General features: G+C 42.5%; 2 protein-coding genes across 2 annotated transcripts; both read right to left on the reverse strand.

Moving 5' to 3' along the window:
• Positions 1–4,375: 4,375 nt before the first annotated feature.
• LOC147655583 (uncharacterized) lies at positions 4,376–10,358 on the reverse strand. The gene has a single exon (XM_086901838.1). The coding sequence runs from the start codon at positions 10,356–10,358 to the stop codon at positions 8,265–8,267; it is 2,094 nt and encodes a 697-aa protein (XP_086757964.1). The 3' UTR covers positions 4,376–8,264.
• Positions 6,232–8,091, reverse strand: LOC147655584 (uncharacterized). Its single transcript, XM_086902087.1, has one exon. The coding sequence runs from the start codon at positions 8,089–8,091 to the stop codon at positions 6,232–6,234; it is 1,860 nt and encodes a 619-aa protein (XP_086758213.1).
• Positions 10,359–20,510: the final 10,152 nt, after the last annotated feature.

Raw genomic sequence — 20,510 nt, forward strand, 5'->3', positions numbered from 1 at the left:
TCTACCCATTCTGTGGGCGATTCCTCCTTCCCTTGACATTCCCCAAACACTTTACTAATGTTTTGACCTTGGGGAACTGCCTCCCTTAATCTCTGAACAATCATGTTTCTTGAATCCATCATGCTCCGCCTGCCCTCCTCCATCTGGGCATTCCAGCTCGGGCTCACGCTAGGCCATTTCTGGTCACCTGGTGTCCCCTGTGGATTGCATCGGTCCCAGTCCCTGATACCAGCTTGCTTAATCATTTCTCTCTCCTCTTGATTAAACAGCGATCTCAGGATGGCCATAAGATCATCGTATGTGTAAATACTACTTCCTAAAAAGTCATCCAGCCTTTCAGCCACACCAAAGGATCGTCTAACAATCGTCCCATCTCCTTTTTAAACACTCACGCATCCCCGGAGTTAAGAGGAACATTCACAAATCCAATCACTCCTGGGGCTGTTGGTACTTCCCTGAGAGGGAACAATCGGTGCTCATTCTCACTACTCTCCCCCCCCTCCTCGCCCATCATTTTTGCTTTCAAACGAGTTCTACTTTGGAGGAGGGGAACTGAGGTTTGTGGGGGTTTTCCCTTTTGTTGATTGTGGGAACTCTGCCGCCACCCGGTTACCGGGAGAGATCCCTCCCGGTATATGGGAGGGTCCTGGTTGTGGTGGCTGGACCGGCAAGGACGGATAGAGCGATCCCCAGCCTTGTGCAGTAGAAACCTCTGAAGAGACTCCTGTGGCTACGGTGTTTGCAGGCGGGGAAAGGGGAAGGGCTGCCGGCATCGCTGCCGGCACCGAGTCTCCCGCTTGAGACACATGCATCTCAGTGGGTTGGTCTCGGGGGCCCGAAGGTGCTGAAGGTACCACTTGGTCTGGGGAGGAAGGCTCAGCCGGTCCATGATACGGGGGAGGTAAGTGGTCAAGGGGTTCCCAGGATTCAGTTTTCAACTCACGTTTTTTTTTTTGTTTCATTGGGAACAGCCCTACCCTGGCGTTTAACCAGAGCTTAGCATATTCCCTCTCCTCGGGGTCCGAGAGGTCCTTGTTCTCCACATAGGAGAACAACTTATTACATGTCTATTTTTCAGATGTGCCTAACACTGGCTAAGTAAGGTGACTTCTCAACTCCTGTCCTCCACAAACTTCTATACAATAATGTATTAATTTTTCTTTCGATTTCCCTTTCCTCAGGGGACAATCTTCCCAGTGTTTTAACATCTACCCCAAGGGACTTTCCAGCGGGATGTCTGGTGATCTCTCCTCCGGATCGGAGGGATTTTTCCCTGTGCTCTTTCTTTGTAGCTTACTTTTTCTCTGCTCCATACTTCGCAAATATATAGTTTCTTTTCTATCCTCGACTCTTCTGCGAGTCTGTTTCTAGTACTCTGCCTTATACTTCGCAAATATATAGTTTCTTACCTATCCTCGACTCTTCTGCGAGTCTGTTTCTAGTACTCTGCCCCATGTTTATTAAAAATGTCTTACCTTCTCTATGAGTCCTTTTTATTTCTGCGTTGTATCCGTTCCACTTTTACCCGAGAAATCAGAGTTCGCTAATACTCACCTCTCAGCTAGCTGAGCCGGGGTCTCTTGTATTTAGCACTCCGATCCTCCTTTGGACCTTTTCCTAGGTCCGTTGGCTGAAAGGGTTTACCAATTCCCAAGCCCAACAGGACGTATCCTTCCCCTTTAGCCCTTGTGATCAGTCCCCCGAGACGCCCTTTCGTCTCAGGTTTTTACAAGTGTGTAAGAGAAAACTTTCTCACAACAAATCGCTTCCTTCGCGGCCGGCCAATTCCCTCGCGGGAGGATGGAAACGCGACCTTGAAGTCCGCACTCGCTCCGTGATCAGATCACGTCTCACACACTCGCCCGATCACCTCGCTCAACCAGCAGTACTTACAGCTATTTTCCTGCGTGGATGTCTTTGTGCACACAGACGTTTTACGAGCAAAGCAAGCCGCGACTTCCTGAAGGCTCCGTGCCTTCCCGAGCTCTCCGTTCCGGATCCGTCTCCTTTTTATTGTGGTTTTATCTCAGTCTAAATTTAGTTCGGAAGTCGGAATGAGCTGCAGGGGTTCTCAACTCACCAGGCCGCCGAAATCAGCGGGAGTACCCGTCCTGGGCAGTGAGATTCCCCGCAGGCTCTCCGATCCGAGTCACGGCACCAAATCTGTTATAAATGCAACGGCAAAATATGATTAATATAGACAGCGATTTATTATAAAACAATTTCAATCACAAACAGAAGAAAAAACCACAATAAAATAGATCAGCGCAGCGCTGGGTGGACAGGGGTCTATACCCAGAGGTACAGATTTACCCAAATCCACACGGAGGGTAGAATGTCCAGGGTTTTTATAGGGATTTTGTGTTCTGGGGCTAAACTCCAAGCATTCACTGTTTAACAAAGCGTCTTGATAGTTGGTGGAATGGATTTCCTGGAACCGGTGAACTGAATCAATAGACAGTGGGGCAGAGTCTCCTCATATGTAAAAAGGTCTTGGGTGTTCCTTGATTTCATCCTGGTTTGGGCCATCAGGACGGAGTGGTTGGCTCCGGTGTTGGAGCCAAAGAATATCTCGGCTGGGCTTTTTAATTTGTCCTGATGGCCCGTGTCCTGCTTATTCTTTTAGGTTGATGGGGGCCGGCTAGGATCGTTATCCCGGTGCCGGCTAGAATTGTTATCTCTAAAATGGATGTTTGCGGCTGGACCTAGGGAGGAATCCTTGGCCACACTATATTTTATATTCTCTCATGTTATTATAACTACAGATATATTTATTTAGGTCATTACGAATTTTTATTCATAACTACATTTATTACAGTAACAAATTGTACTTTCAACAATGTGTCAAAGGCTTGCCCTTCAGGGTCCATCCCCCCATGCTTCCGCAAGGCATCCCTAATCCTCTCTAACCAATGAGAGGGGCTTTCATGTTTCTCCTGTTCTATCGACATAGCCTTAGCTATGTTGTTAGTTCTAGGAGCTGCTGATTTGATTGCCCTAATCAAATAAGCACGGTAATCATGGAGGCGAGCCAGGCTGGCCTGGTTATTTGGATCCCACTGGGGGTCCACCTGTGGGATGGCATCATCCACTATAGGTACATTAGGTCCAGCCCCCACCACTGCCTGTGGATGTTCATCCTCCCACAGCTGCTGAGTTTTTTGCAAAATCATTTGTTTCTCTGATGGCCCAAACAAAATCCCCAAAAGAAAATCCTAATCTTTCCAGGTATAATCTGCATTTCCCAAATATTCTTCTATCTTTTCCCCCACCCCTATGGGATCATCCAAGTATGTGGGTAATTCTTTTTTCAATCCTCTTATATCCTGGGTAGTAAGTGGTATAACTACAAACCCAAATCCTCCCCCTTGACCTCCCAAAGGGACTTGGCGGAGTGGCATTTGATGGACCCCTGTCTCTTGGGTCCGGGGGGCTTCTGATGCTCTAAATTGAGTTCCCCTTCTAGTCCTAGGGGGTGATATGATATGCTGCTCCCCCCCCCCCTCCCCCATTGTTATTTTCAGGTGGAGCTGTAGGAACAGCATTTCCTTGATCCCTTTGTCCTGGAAGGTGAGGATACAGGGCATCTTCAGCTGGCCCTGGGTCAGCTGGTAACACCGGAGGACAAGACGGGGGAAGGTGCTGAAAAACATCCCAGTCTTCACCATTTTCCTCTTCCCCCCCTTTTTCCTCTTCTCCTTTTTTTCTTAACACATAGATTTCTCCTGTTGCTTGTTTAAACCATATCAATCCACATTCTCTTTCAATCCATCCTTTCCAATTCTCCTCTAGATACCTCCACAGAATTCGGCACAAATGAATTCTATCTGTTCCATAAGATGGCCATATAAGTCCATTCGGCAACTTATACTCTGGCCATACATAATAACAATATTTTACCATCTTCTCCATAGTGACTTCTGGGTGAATGCATAATCTGTCCCAAGATCTCAGCATTCTCCCCAAGGGACTCTCTGGGGGTATTGTGGGATCGTCATCCCTTTTGCCAGGACCCCTTCCCGGCTGTACCCTTGCAACCCTCCATGGGTGCCCTGTTTGACCTGTGCTACCCTCCATGGGTGCCCTCCCAGGCTTTCTCCCCGAAGATCCCATTTTACTCACCAGTGAGGTTTTCAGTGGTCCTTCCCTGTGGACTCTTCACGGACCCCCCAGTCTGCCACTCGTCTGTCTCCTGGACAGTCGCGGGAACCCAATCGATCGCCCGGTGCAGGCCGCCACCAAGGGGAGCTGATCACCGAAACTGGGTGAGGCGTGCCTTCAGCTCCGCTCGCTGCCCACCGCCCCGGACGGTGGAAATATCCCAGACCGAGCCCCCAAAAATATGTCAGGAAAATTAATCCACGAACACCAGAGGTTTATGTCCAAAAAGGAGACAGAGGAGTCCTTTTTCTTTATTCGAATAAAGAGAGAGGCCACGGGGCATTCCCCTGGGTCTCTCAAATTTTTGGAGGGCACAGCCTCCTTTTTATCCTAATTCCCAGCCGCTTCTTGTCCCTTCTCTCTTTCCCCATAGGCTGAGGTACTTGAGAGGTACAGGCTTCCCGGAACGCCTGACACCTGGGGTACCTTCACACCCCCCCCCACCCCCAATGCATAATCCCTTCTTAACTTTTATGGAATTCATAGTGTTCTTTCAGTGCCTGTTTGATCTTCTACTGGAATCCATCCCATTGTTTCTGTCGTCTCTCACTGATAGCTACATCTTATCAACCGACCCACAGCTTGTTTGGAAAGACAAGCTCATCATTCCTCTCATAGTTGATAGCTTGAAATGTATCTTTTCCCATCTTTTAGTTGTGATTTCCTCCCCAGCTTCTCTTTCTCCTAATTGTTTACCTGGCGTCAAGTTATCATGGTTACTGAAGTTTCTCTCCTCATCTCCACTGCGAGAGGCCGGATAGAGTAAAGAGAGGACCCTGCTGGCATTTCCAGCTGCTTGAAGTTTCTTTAGCCCAGGAAAGCATGGGGCTGGGAGAAGAGACACCCTTCTTTCCAACACAGAAGTTTGTAACTTTGTTTTTCCTGTCCCAGAATGCCTCTGAGCTATGGAAGCTGGGAGGGTATGCTTACCTCCCTTTCCCTTTCTTTCCCCCCGTGTTGCCAGGAAACCAGCCTCCCCTCTGTCACGATCCGCAAGGTGGGATTCGTGATGTGGTTCTTTTAGCCGGTCTTAGAGTACAAAAGATTATCAGCAAACCAAGGACTTAAACAAGAAAACACAGTTTATTGAGTGCTCATCAGCACTAATATGCGATAGAGGGAAAGAGAAGAGAAAGCAAAGCATAAGGAAAAGAGAGTAAGGGGATTATAGCTACCAACGTCGAAGTCCACTCAGCCGTCCAACGACGCAGAGTCTTCTGTCCGTTGGGGAGATCTCAAAGGAAGGTGAGTTTGGGGTATAATTTTATAGTCTTTTGCAAAGCGAGGGGCGCAGGGCCAAAACCAGATGAGATTGATGATCATTGTAATGAAATTCCATTGCGCAGGGAGCAGGTGTAGGGTACAGAGCGATCCATGTCTTGCAAGTCTTTGCTCACCAGCAGGAACAAGGACAAGGTGTTGTGGAAAACCCATTGCACAGGGTACCAGGCACAAGCCTCTGCTCACCAGCAGGAATGAGAGCCATGAGTCGTGGAAAACCCGTTACGCAGGTTACCAAGCCTCTGCTCACCAGCAGGAACGAGAGCAGTGTACCGTGCAACCACCTGCAAACAATCACTGAGCAAACATCCATCTCAGCTAGGCCCAAACCCCCAAACCAAGTCCCTTGTGATATTCAGGGTCTCAGTCTCTGTCCTTGAGACGGTTGTGAGACAGATGAGGGAATCTTCGGACCGTCTCTTACACCACCCCGTGGCTCACAATCGTCGAGGTCTTTCTGCACGATGTTGTAGTGCTGCTGCAGAATTCTTCTCTGAAGTCTTCAGGACTCGTTACAGTTGGTAGTATATCCCAGAAAAAAAAACAGAGACAGGTAGTAGGGAAAAGATAAGGGACAGAAAAAGGAAAAAGAAAAAACAAAAACAATAAGAAAATCAATATATTGATTTCAAAGAAAAACCATTCCATATATATATAATTTCAACTAAAACTTACAGATTGGTTTCTTATCTTAAAACAAACAATAAATTATATTCTAAAATACACCATGATAAAATGATTAACCTCCTAGTTACAATGTCAAATTATTTATTGTAGTGCCTGCATAATTCATCGAGTATCGATAACCTTAGGGGTATCAGCAACATGTAAAGTACTAATCATATTGTGTGCATCCATTATGGCAGTCAATTGTGTCAACCGCTTCATCATTCTCCAATTCAGGATGTACAAAATTGCTGATAGAACAAAACCAAGTAAAACTAAAATCAAGAGGACGATGATGGGATGACACAATTTGTTCAAAACACCTGTAGCAGTTGGTGACCACCCAAAAAGAGTGTCCCACCACTTGTGTTCAGCATCTTTCCTTACTCTTTCCAGAACACGGTGTATTCCTTTCACATTGTGGTGAACCGTAACTAAGGTCTTTTGTCCATCCTTTTTGATCTTTTCCAAAATTTCGATTAAATCCTGGTGAAGCAACAATTGCCTTACCAGAGTAAAGTTCATTCCAATTGGAGCAGGCACTAAACGATGAATCAAAGTGTAATTATACTGCAAAAGATAATATGAAGTAACTGGAGCTAAATAAGAAAAGTCACAACCTATAATCTCAGTAAAATTGCATACACAAAAATTTGAATGATTCTTAGTATCCACTACTATGTTTTCTACAAGCATACTATCACAAGCAGTTCTCAAGCATACACATCCATTGCCTACATACACAAGCACTGTTTCAGAAGTGTCATTAGGATGGATTTCAAAATGACAGATATTCTGTTCTGTGTCTAAACAAATGTCTTGAGCTTTGATTGCATTACTTTCACAGATAAACCCTTGTTGTTCCCGGACAATACAATTTTCCAAACCAACAGTTTGCCATTTCCCACCAATCTGACGGGCCCATTCCCTATGCTCTAAAGGATAGAGAACAGCTCCGTCATGATTCAGCCCCAATGCAATGATAGGAAAGATTGAATGTACTGAAGCATTACGTATTGTCAACACAAAAGCTGTGGCTGTGTTTGTGATGGGATCGTAGGTAAAATTTACCAAATTCCACCAAGATTGAAATTCCTTTTCAAAATTATTGGCATTGTCCCAGACTATTTTCCGAATCTCAGTGGGAAAGGTGCCTTCTTCACCCTCTCTGATAATTGATGCAGCAACTGACTGCATCCACAACTGGGCTTGAATACAGCTAAGAGCCAGAGAAACATTGTTTTGGGTAGCACTGAGTGCATCAATTATTAATTTGTGATCATCTACATTTACCCTTTCCCAATTTGGTAATATGTTTGATAGCAACCACTGTTGGGTTCCCAAAGCAGTTAAAGATGACCTCAGTGGTTGTTGTATTTTGGTCAAATCTTTAGTTGCAACAGCCAATTTATTCATCAATACTTCTGAATCAATACTATTCAAAATTCCTAGTCCTGATCCCACGACACCGGTTATATCTCTTGTCATCCGTTTGTGAAAAGAATTTCGCTTTCGCAGCCAGGTTGTCCACCCCTCAAAGGAAGTTTGCAAAAAAGGTGAACAAGCTGGCTGAATCTCTGAGACATTGTTTTGCATTAGTAATTTAACTTGTTTGATAGACCATGCTGGATTAAATAGCATTTGTTGTTGGCCAGTTTTCCTGATTACATAGGGTCCAATTTCAGAAATTTTTGGAGTCAATCTAATTGGTGGCTGTGTGATAGGTACTACAGCCTGAACATTAAGCTCTCCCCAATATTTGGTATTGTTTTTACCACACACGACTTTGGAGGACAATTGTACAGCCGTTAAATTCAGCCAACAATCTTGATTCCGAGTGTCACAAGATATAACCTGGCCACGAGATCCGGCAACTTGACTGTGTACAGGCTCAGTATGGGATCCAGTACTCAGTCTGCAGCGTATTGAAACGTCATCACCTTGAGTTAACAGAAAAGAAAGGGAAAATATTAGCTTTGTCATTTAGCACAAAAAGGGGTATTCACACCATGGTATGTGATTATTACACTAAATATAGGCTTTGTTACAGCATTTATTTTAAATCTATAAGTTCATGGTTTATCTGATCTTCATGTCCCTCGGTGTTCTTCTGTAGAAAATAAACAAAACAGAGTCTGCCACATAGGGGCAGGAGATTAAAATGATGGAATTATCCAGTGGGTGTTTATCCAATGCTCTATCCCCAGGGCATTGGAGGTTACCCATGAATATTCTCCTGTAGTTCTTTTAAAAGTTTCAGTTTGGACTAACCAAGATATAATCCCCACTCTTACCAGCAGAAAGCGTAGAATTTCTTGCCACTTTTCCTTTTGCCATACTGAAATTCTGTTTACTTCCCAGTCCTTTTGTTGCCAAAAAGGAAGCCACTCAGTATATCCCTTGAACATAGCAGAGGAGTTAGTGTAGATACAGACAGGAGAGGTATTCTGTACCTCATGTTGGAAAACACTCCAAACAGCTATCAGCTCTGCAGCCTGAGTGCTGCTTTCTTCCTCAGTAACGATTTGTTCAGCAGAGGAAAGGTGGAGGGCTACTGCCCCACACCTCCACACCTCTCCCTCTCGTTTGGCAGAGGTATCAGTGAACCAAGAGTTTGCTGATTGTTTTTGCTCACTGCCCAGAACCTGTGAGTGGTGTTGCTTTGGCCCACTGCCCAGAATCAGTTGAGGGTGAGGTGGAGCGCTTGGTACAATGGGGCTGGAATCCTGCCACTGAGAGACCAATTTACTTAATTTTTTAAGCGGCAGGTTAACCATTAAACCCTTTGGTACCTCTTTCTTCACCCCCAAGTTCCACCAATACTGTAGGCTAGAAATCAGCCTACCCTTTTCTGTTTTTATGTTGGGAGGGGTTTCTTTAATTATCAAGTCAGGTTTGTCATGGCTGCTACTTAAGCTCTCAGTTTTTTGTATCACCTGATTTTTTACAGCTTCTTCTGTTATTGAGAAGATGTTAGAGTCATGTTCAATCTGGGCATACCACTTTCTCACTGAGGCCCTCTGGGCCACCCCGTCAGGGTGGAGAGTCCCAGTAGTGGCTTTCTTAGTAATTTCAAAAGGGCCTTTTAATGCAACTGGTTGTTGTTGTGTAATTTTTTCTACTTCTATGAGAGTTGGATTAACTACCAACAATCCCTTTTCCCAGGTAGTGCACCTCTTTTCAGCATCTTTATTTTTTATTACTTCTTTTTCATCTCCTCCCACAAGGATATCATCTATGGTTGTTTGGAGGAGAATTGCTGTAGGTTTCAGTGATTCTGGAAGACCACAAATTAAAGGGGTCATAATTTCAGCTTTCACAGGTAACAAAATTGGTGATTCATAACCAACAATTAATTTTCTTTCATAAATCAGTTGTAGACAAGCTGCCTTATGAATGTTTTTGAGAATTTGGTCTGGGGAGCCGGTTAGAGCTACAGGATCTCCCCTTTCCAGGGGGTTAAGTCCCCCTGCCCAATATGCAGCTCGCTGTGTTAGGGACCATGGGTTGTGGTTATCTCCTGTTGTTAAGAAAACACCATGTCCCCAGTAACCACTTGCTTCTTGTTCAGATAATCGAATTTGATCTCCCCCTGTGAGAGACACTCGAAATACGTATTCTGTCTCTGACTCCTGAGGGAGACGCCCATACTCCTTTTTTAACTTAGCCAATTCAGTAGCAGTGTATGGGATTTCTTTAGTGGCTATATGTGGATCAAGATCTTCATCATTGATATAGTTATATTCTGTTTTAATCAAAGGTCTTATTTGGGAGCAACAGTTTTCACCACAATTTTTTACCAAATGTAATTCTGCTTGAGGATATATGTGATTTATCTGAGGAGTTTCTTTTTCCAACGACTCCTTAAAGGAATCAGTAGACTGTGAATTTTTGGCACACTCCTCACTCAGAGCAGTTCGTAAGAAATGAATTTCATTTTGCAAACTTTCAACTAAATTTTGTAGGGATTGTATAATTACATTCTCTTCCTGCCTTCGTCTCGTGCGAGCCTCTACAGCCGACGTAAGGCAAGCTCCCAATACAGAACAAATTATGGTTTTATTACGGCCAAGTTTGAACTTTGCCTCATGTTGCAGGGAGCAAATTCTATCAGTTACATTTTCCAGGTTAAACCAATTATTTTGAGCCCATTCTTCCCCAGCTGGGGAGGGCTTAGCATTGTGTTTTGCTAACAAAGCAATGAATGCAGCTTTATCTTTTATACTAGAGTTTTCAGAGTGTTCACTCATGTTTGTGTGTGTGAAGGGTTCAGTACCACTACAGGGAGGTAAGACTTAAGTTACGCACAGACGCAGCCTTTGCCACGTCACCCTTCGCGTCCCTGTATGGATGAAGAGACAAAATCTGCTTGGGAGGCACCCCTTTATGTTAAAATTCAAGTTGTCTCTTTACTACACCAAGCAGTCAAAATTCATCAAAAACACATAACAGTACACAGAACCACTACAGGGAGGTAAAACTCACACTACATCAGACGCAGCCAACGCTGCGTTCCCCCCTGCCGTGGGTGGAGAGACCAAATCTGCTTGGGAGGCACACCTTTATGTTAAAATTCAGACTCTCCGCTACACCAAGCAGTCAAAATTAATCAAAAACACATAACAGTACACAGAACCACTACAGGGAGGTAAAACTCAGTCACACTACATCAGACGCAGCCAACGCTGCGTTCCCCCCTGTCGTGGGTGGAGAGACCAAATCTGCTTGGGAGGCACACCTTTATGTTAAAATTCAGACTCTCCGCTACACCAAGCAGTCAAAATATAAAAAACCAGTAAGTCCCACCTTTTGTACTCAAAGATCCCGTGTAAAATTCTGAAGACAGAGCCCTCAAATGAGTGTAGGGGTGCTTTTCACCTGGGCGTGTGCAGTTTGCGAGAAATTCGAATCGCCTCCCTTGCTTTCTAGACACTGCTCACCAGCGTGGCAGGCTAGGGGCGGCTGAAGCGAAACGTCCTTCCCCTGATACAGACTGCACAACAACCTGCAACCCCTTCTGTCTCTCAGAATCTTGTCCGTGACGCCAATTTATGTCACGATCCGCAAGGTGGGATTCGTGATGTGGTTCTTTTAGCCGGTCTTAGAGTACAAAAGATTATCAGCAAACCAAGGACTTAAACAAGAAAACACAGTTTATTGAGTGCTCATCAGCACTAATATGCGATAGAGGGAAAGAGAAGAGAAAGCAAAGCATAAGGAAAAGAGAGTAAGGGGATTATAGCTACCAACGTCGAAGTCCACTCAGCCGTCCAACGACGCAGAGTCTTCTGTCCGTTGGGGAGATCTCAAAGGAAGGTGAGTTTGGGGTATAATTTTATAGTCTTTTGCAAAGCGAGGGGCGCAGGGCCAAAACCAGATGAGATTGATGATCATTGTAATGAAATTCCATTGCGCAGGGAGCAGGTGTAGGGTACAGAGCGATCCATGTCTTGCAAGTCTTTGCTCACCAGCAGGAACAAGGACAAGGTGTTGTGGAAAACCCATTGCACAGGGTACCAGGCACAAGCCTCTGTTCACCTGAGGAAGTGAGAGCCATGAGTCGTGGAAAACCCGTTACGCAGGTTACCAAGCCTCTGCTCACCAGCAGGAACGAGAGCAGTGTACCGTGCAACCACCTGCAAACAATCACTGAGCAAACATCCATCTCAGCTAGGCCCAAACCCCCAAACCAAGTCCCTTGTGATATTCAGGGTCTCAGTCTCTGTCCTTGAGACGGTTGTGAGACAGATGAGGGAATCTTCGGACCGTCTCTTACACCCTCTCTCCCCCTCCGCCCCTCTGTGGAGAATACTCCTACACCTTTGTGGGCATTTGAAGAAGTTAGTGTCTGTTATTTCTTATCTTGGTGTGTGTAACCTTGATTTGTAGAAAGTTTGTAAGATGTACTAACTGAGAAAAATAACTGGTTCTCTCTCTGATGTTCCCTCCCTCCTAGAAACCCTGTTAAAAGAGACCCCCAGACCCCAAATCCTTTGTCTCTCGTCCTTTGGATTCCCCTTCACAGAAATAAACTGTGGAATGCAAACCAGAGAGTCCCCCCCTGATTTCTTTACTCGCTCTATAGACTTGAATTCTTGAAGCAAATCAGTGAACCCCACAAACATATGCTGGCTCGAAACTTGAGTGAAGAGAAACCTCATTACTGAGCTAGCCGGGCCACACTCGAGAAGATCGAGTTAGTCTCCACAATAGGCCTCCATGGTCTACACTGTGGGCTGCAGAGGAATCCGGGGCACCTGCTCACCCATTCTTCCCCACTGATTTTGGTGTTTACAGGAAAGTTTCTCTCATATATTCACACTCCTCTCTCTGACTGTAGTTGCACAGGTCTTGTTCCTCCTTCTTAAATACATTATCCCAGAGGTGCTGCTCTGATTGGCTTGGCCTGGGCCAGTGGCAGGGAAGTCTGTCCTGGAGCTGGCTAGCATTGTTTGTTGGACATGGGGGGAAACTTCTGGCTGCTTCTTACAGAAGCCACTCCTGTAGCCCCCCCGATACTAAAACCTGGCCACAGAAACCCAGTGCAGGATATTTTGGGAGGCAGTGCTTTGCTAAAGGCAAGGTAAACAACATCCACTGAACTCCCCATACCCACCAAACTTGTCATCTCATTGGAAGAGGTTGATTATGCATGATTTTCCTCTTATTAATCCTCTTATTAATTGGGAGCTGAATGCTCCCAATCACCTTCTTTTTCACCTGTGTGGAAATGGTTTCCGGAATTAGTTGCTCCATCACTTTCTCAGTGAGACTGACCCATCTGTATCTCCCTGGGCCCTTCTTGTTGCCCTTCTTGATGACTGGAGTGATTTGCTGTCTGCATCTCAAGAAGCTCCTCTAATCATCACAGCCTTTCAAAAGGAATTGAGAGTGGCCTCATAGTGTGGTATTATGATAACGTCTGCTGTTAGTCTGAATATCATAACATCATCGTAACATCAGCTGTCAGCTGACGTAATTCAGAAAGAATTAGCTGTCTCGGTCCAAGCCAGAAGTATGTCGTAATAGGGGAGAGCTGTCCTGTGCTATATAGGTTCTAGCTTTTCTCTCTCTGTTATTTGCTCTTTGATTTTAGACAGTATTTTCAATACTTTTTTATGTAGTTGCAAGACCTGGAAATGTATTGTTTTTAAAGAAATGAAATCTAAAATAACCTCAGAACTGTATGCAATCAAGCAAAGGGAATTTTAATCTCTGTGTCATGTATCATGACAGTTTGATGAAAACTTGAGTTCTGACATTGCTACAGCTTCACAAGTCAAATATAAGACTACTCATTCCCCCAAAGTGGAAATTAATCTTTAGCACGTTTATAATCTCATCATTAAAACATCTGTAATTCAGACATAATATTTAATGAGTTCACAGCAAAAACTGCATTCTAAATACTTTGATATGTGATACTAACTGCCTTTTATTCAGATATTTTTGAATAGTTTAAAAAGTAATCATATTTTATTGTACTAACTGCTCACTTTAAGCTCATCAAAATGGTAATAAGGGAGAAAATGAATTCATTTTTTTCATTAATTTTTCGTGGTTTCCTTAAGTATTGAACCATTTCCCTTAAAGCTTTTTTATTGATTTGTGCAGTCATTTCTATGGATCATCACCACCCATGTATTGAATTATCTTCGCAAAGTAGCATTTTCTTAGAGGAAAGTCTAAAAATTTCCTGAACTTTTCATATCAATGAAGAGCAAAACTGACTTTTAGACTCCTCTCTGAGATCATCTTCCTGTAAAATCAGCTTTTTCAGATTCCTAAGATAAAACATTTACGATGCCTAATTTTCTACCATGTACTCTGGAGGAAGCCCAGTCCTCTGGCAGGCCTCCTCCCTGAAGATACGCTACCTAAGATAAGACAAAACTGCCTAGTCATCGTGTCTAAGCTGTGGACCCCTTCCTGCTTCGGGACCTGCTCCCTGCTAACTATTGGTCATCTTATCCCAGTCTCAGACCATTGGTCCCCTTCCCAATTCTCCCCTCCCCTATAAAAACCCCAGTCTTAGCTCAGATCAGTGGTAGATTGTCACTGGCCCCCTTTATGGAAGCCTGCATTAAAGAACTCCTGTGGAACACCACATGATCTCATGTCTCTTGTCTATGCATCGGCTGGGGTAACCCCTGAATGGAGCTGGCTGGGCTGATCTGAGCTGGTCACTGCAAGATCAGAAATCACTTTCTAAAAGAGCTGTTCACTTAAGCTTCTGCCCACGCTCCTAAGGGTTACCCCTGGCTGGAAACTGCCTGGAACCCCCTGGACAGAGGCTCTTCCAGGACGTCTATCTGGGTTTGTTGCCAGCAGAACTGGGGGTCAGAGAGACCCCCAGACCCAGCCACAACAATGTACCTTGCTAGTGCTAATGCTAGAAAAATGCTTCAGATTTTTATAATCCCCAGTCTACTTAACTGCTAAAATACCACTTAATTAAATCCTTTACTCTTTGAGTAAGCACCATGGGAATCTGTGGCAATACCCATTCAATTTTGAAAGCTCTTTTTAAGAAGCAGTCTGAGATGCTATCTCAGAGATGCGACTGGGCCTTTTCTCACATAACGTAGTGACTAATATACCAGTGTAAAATATCAACAGTGTTAATTATGAAGTAATTACAATTGCCAAGTTCATCCAGCACCATCTCTAGCAGAATACCTTTCAATAGCTGCCTCCCAAATTAGTAAAATTCCTGACTTTCCCAACTACACACTGTAGCTGTACATTTTCCAAATGAAATAATTGCAATACAGTTGAGCGTTATGGCCCTTGGTAGGCCTCTGGAAGGGGTTTTGCTTGGTGGAAGGAAAAGAGTAGAGGCTGAGGACAAAACCTTTTTGAAAAATCTATTTTTATCAGCTTGCTGAAGAGCCAATTTCAGAACAAGGTGAAAGGCTTGCTTCAAAGCTGACCTTTTTGAGATGAGATGTCATGGATCATAGGGGAGCACAGATACTTTGCAGTTTCAGCATGGGTTTACAGGAACTACTGAGACTGCTACAGGAAAGTAAAAGCCAAAAAAAGAGTAAAATGTAGTATATGTGTATATACATAGCACCTGAACTTAGTGAGAATATAACCAAGCTGTAAGAAGAGATGTCCACAGGCAGCAGAAGGAAGAAAACATACCTGTGGAAAGCCTCATATGGATACTAAAATGACAAACACACTTATAATATGAGGCAATGCAACCCAGAGTAGAATCATGTAAAAACAGGTTCCTGCAGTTCAGCAGTCACAACACATCATCTGGGAGGCAGTAACTGACTGTTCATAACATATTCAGTTCATAACCTTAGGCATCCAGAGAGATTTAAGCCAATATGTTGAGCATCAAAACTGTAATAAGCTAAAAATGTATTTCTGGTCTTTTATGAAAAGTTAAATAACAAGTGATGCATTTCTGATCAAGTGAACTTGATCACTTCCTGGTAGGTGACATGCCCATGGTGAAGTGTTAGGCAAAAATAAAATAAAAAAATTCTTTAAATCTTAAAACCAAAACATTCTCATGATCTTTTGAGAACATTTTTATCCTTTATGGAAGAACATCTTCATAAACTGTAATTGCACTGAAAGCTGAGGAATTTATTAATAGAGAAATTGAGTTAGGTACAAAGAGCTTAGCATATATTTTGGATTCTTTCCTATTCTAGACAATTTGTAACCTGATAGATTAAATTAACTCTGAGGAATGACAAAAGAAACTATCTTAAATCACTGTGGGAATTCAGTTACTAAAATGATGTATCAGTCTTAAGAAAATGTATATAATAATGGGAGCATCCTCGGAGACAGTTGCATGTAACTCTGGGGCTATGATTCATTCACCTTTTAACTTCTTCAAAATATTTGATTTGACCTTGGGGTCCTTTCACACTTGAAATATTTGTGCCTATAGTTCCAGTGATAAATACCATTCCTTCAAAATTTATTTAAATTAAAGCATTTGGTTAAATTTTAAATATCATGTTAATACAGTATTTCAAACGTGTTTTATGTCATGGCTGTAAATTGATAAAAAAATCAAAGAAACTTGGAACTATAAAAAGGAAATGTTTAAAACTATTTTAAAAATTAAATTGAGGAATGTTAAATATTATTTCCAGTTTGTAGAGAAAACAGTCCTTCCAGGAAACTGACAGGCTTTCTTAATACTTTAAAAACCAAAAACCAAAAACCAAAAAAACAACAACAAAAAAAATTACAGGGAAGTGTGTCTCACAGAATAGACGCGTTGTATAAATTGGACTAAATCTGGCCAATGGGAAAATGCAATCCATACTGTAGATTACAAGGATAAGTAATGATAAATATCCTAGTTTTCTCTGAACAGTTTAAACAATGTCTAACATTTTGATACTGAAAAATAATAAGGTACATGTGTAGTGTACCTGCAGTTTACACTGCTCCATTGTCTGCAGCTAAATTCAAGCATTCAGTCTACATTTATACTATTTGCACTGTGTACACAACCTGATTCTTGGATCAAATGGGATAGAATTTCTCATAACTATCCTTTTTCCTTTTTATCATGTAGAGTCCTGACCAGGACTAAAGAATCCTTTGAGCCTTTACAGTAGAGAATCTCACAAATACATGCTTGTATTTGAAACTATTTTAGAAAAGGGCTGATGCAGCTTGCTGAAAGTGAAGGCATGGCAAAGTTCCAGGTTTTTCCTGTTCAGTGGTTCTGCACCTTCAAATAGGCCATTTCAAATTCTGAAATTTAAAGTAGCATTGCCTGGTGCCACGCTGGGAGCTAGCAGTTCTGAACTGCCCAGCAGGGTTTTCATGGGGCTGCCAGAATAGCCTCATGACATAGTAGAGTTCCAACTGAGAGCAAGTCCTTTGCAAATGCATACCCTGACTCCCTTGCCCTCTGGACTACAAGATTTTTTGCCCTGGTCCTAAGCTATAACCATTTAAAAGTATAGCAGTATATAACAGGAGTGCCAGACGTGATGTTTTACAGCCCAGTGACAGACACACGGCATGTTTATAAGGGCGTGTCATAAGCTCTGAGCACAGAAGACATCACTGATATCTTATAAGACTGCATAACAAAGAAGAGGACAATTTGGGACCAAACTGCTAAACAAGGACCGTGGCAGACAGCATCTGGGCAGAAAACACCCATGTTTCCCCACAGAAAGAATTATCTGGCTTGGTCCAAGTCAGAGCTGTCTGGATAACCAGAAGATTAAGTGTCCAAACAGGGAATGAATTAACTTGGCAAACAGATTTGAACAAATATACAAATCATCTTAATTGTGAATGTTAACATTCCCAGGCTATGTAAGCTTGGGCTCCTGAGTGTACCTCTGTCTGGAGAGAGAGGGGAAGGCTTGTGCACCTGATATGATTCTAAACCAAGGTCAGTACTGCTCAAGTCTCCATGGACACAGAAAATTGCACATGCTCAAGACCTAGGCCCTACATACTCAGGTTTTTAACTCACAACTAGCTTTTGACGCTGCAAGTGGCATTTTGGTATAATTATCACTTGTCATTTAAGGAGGAACATAAGGTTTCTGTGCTTTTCTAGATTGAAGAGGGTTGAACCACACTCTTTAGATTCCAGGAAACTAATTTCTTCATTTCAAGGATCTGGAAGTACTCCCCGTCCACAGATATGTCTATAAGAGTCATGATACTGAAGAGAGAGAGAAAAAAAAAATTTAAAAATTGACTCATGCAAAAAGAAAATTCTTTCTTGGAGAGAACTGTGAGTTGCACTTGTTAAACTATTGTTATAAGACATCATACCTTTAAGTATAAAATCACCCATGAAAGAAGATGAAAAACACATTAACAAGAGTAAAATGTTTGAGAAATCCAGCACCTTATGGATTACCCTTACTTCAAGAACTGGAGAATGTTATGGACACTTAAGAGGACTTTCTTTTAATCCTAGCCAAAGACAGGTAGATTTTCATAATTGCTTTTTGATATTTCATCCCTCTCACCTAGCTTCTTCATCCCTTATATTATTTCTATGCATTCTTAAAATATATACATAAACATAAAATATGCTTAATTAGATTATTGTCACAGCAAACCAGCCATGACAAACATCACTGTCAGAATTATTAAAAGATCATGTGACTTTTTAAAATAAAAATAAATTATCTTTTTTTAACTTTTAATGAGCAGAGAAGTCAGATGAAATTCATTCACATGCTGCAAAAGCCAATTCTGGTAATAATTAGGATTTTAAGTTGCTTTATTTGCATGCATGTATTTCCTCTCATCTGGAAGTATTCCAATGTACTGATTAATTTAGTATAAAAATCTAATCTGGAATAGTCAAGGAAGGAATTATAAAAATAAAGCTAACCTTCATGCCCTCATGTAACACTAATTACGTTGAAAAACACCAGTTATGCCTATTAACAAGTAAAAATTTTATCATTCAAAAATTCTTCTGCATTGCAACATTTCAAACTCAATCATTATGTTCAACATAGAAAATTTTAGATAAATCTTTCAATGTTGAAAGTAATGAAAAGCAGTTCCATGCCCAAAGCAGGAATCACAAAGCTGGTATGTTTCTCATATGAGCTATTTGATCTCTTAAGCTTAGTATTCACTTGAGAAAACAGTTATGAGTATAGCAACTGTCTTTGTCAATTCATGCATTTTGGATGAAATTGAACGTATCAGTGTATGCATCTGTAAACCCAAACCCTTCAAAACAGAAATGTTCTGCAAGTTTTCTGGTTAGAAACAAGTACATTACTAGTGATATGAAGAAAAAAAAAAATAGAGAATTAATTCCTCATTCTATTCTGCTCATGTATGTAGCTTTTGCTTCAGCAATTAAATTATAGTGTCTTGATCTATGAGTCTTCATTCCTTCCTTCCTTCCTTGCTTTCTGCCTCATGCGAGCGGGGAGTGGGTGAGGGACTGGGTGGGTGTTCAGCTGCTGGCCACGGTTAATCCAACACAGCAGTCAGAGAGCCAATGCAGCTCAGCACACTGAACTGTGGTATGTATCCCAATCTTTTGCATAAGCAGCTTCCAGCTTTTCTTATTAAACTGTATCACTGAGAGGGGTTTTTCTTGGCAGAACCAGAATTCTGTGCATTCTTTTCTGGTTGTGCCTGGAGAGGCTGCTTGCAGGGGAGCCACAAGAAAACAATATGGACATACATAAGGCCCCTCACTGATTTGTTCATGTCCCAGGCAGCCCCTGGGGCCCTGTACTATTTTTTTCCATAAAGTGACAGATGAGTTGGGTATTAAGAAAGATGATTTACAGTCTACTACACCTGTGGCTATACACCAAAGGAACCAATTGGTTCACTAAAGGAAACACCTCAGGAGTGATATACTATTATGTGGACTTACGCCATAGCATTAAGTATGCCAACTGCATTTTGGTTTGCTGACAACCCTATTCTGGGCTGCATAAAAAAAAAAGCATAATCAGCAAAAGTGATTCCAGCCCTCTGCTCTTTGGAGACCCCACCTGGAGTCCTGTGTCCAGCTCTGGGGACCCCAACATAAGTACATGGACCTGCTGGATTGAGTCAAGATCAGGGCCACAAAGATGATCAGAGGCCTGAAGCACCTCCTCCTATGTACACAGGCTGAGAGAGTTGAGGCTGTTTAACCTAGAAAAGAAAAGGCTTCAGGGAGACCTTATAGCAGCCTTACAGTACCTGAAGGGATCTTAAAAGAAAGAGGGAATTTTACAAGGGCATGGAGTTATGGGAAGTAAGGGGAAATGGTTTCAAACAAAATGAGAGTAGGTTTGGATTGGATATTAAAAGAAATTCTTCACTCTGAGTGTGGTGAGGCACTGGAACAAATGCCCAGACAAGTTGTGGATGTCCTGTTCCTGGAAGTGTTTGGGGTCAGGCTGTGGATGGGTCTTTGATCAGCCTGTTCTAGTGAAAGGTTTCCCTTCCCATGGCAGAGAGGTTGCAACTATATGATCTTTAAGGTCTCTTCCAACATAAACCACTCAATGATTTCATAATTTTATGACTATGACTCTGAAGGCAAAGTGCGAGCAAATCACAATGATTTAATGATAAACACACTCTAATAGTATCTTCTTGTTGTGGTTTTAAAGCAGCAACTAAAAAAAAAAATCACTAGAAAACTTACTTACTTCTTGCTGTGAGATATGGATTAGAACAAGAGCAAAGCAGGCTTAAAACTTAAAAGGAATAAAGAAAGTTAATTAACAAAAACTACAAGAATAAGAACACTGGAATAAAACCTCCAGAACAACCTTTTTCTCCCGCACTACCCAACCATTCCCTTGTTTACATGACAACATAGAGACAAAAAATCTTTGGAACTTTGGTGTTTAAAACAGTCCCAATTCTTGCTAGAGTCTTTTCATCAGTCTTTGTAGAGAAACAGA

This window comes from Cyanistes caeruleus, chromosome 1 (assembly GCF_971803275.1).
Source record: "Cyanistes caeruleus chromosome 1, bCyaCae1.hap1.1, whole genome shotgun sequence".
Lineage (NCBI taxonomy): Eukaryota > Metazoa > Chordata > Aves > Passeriformes > Paridae > Cyanistes > Cyanistes caeruleus.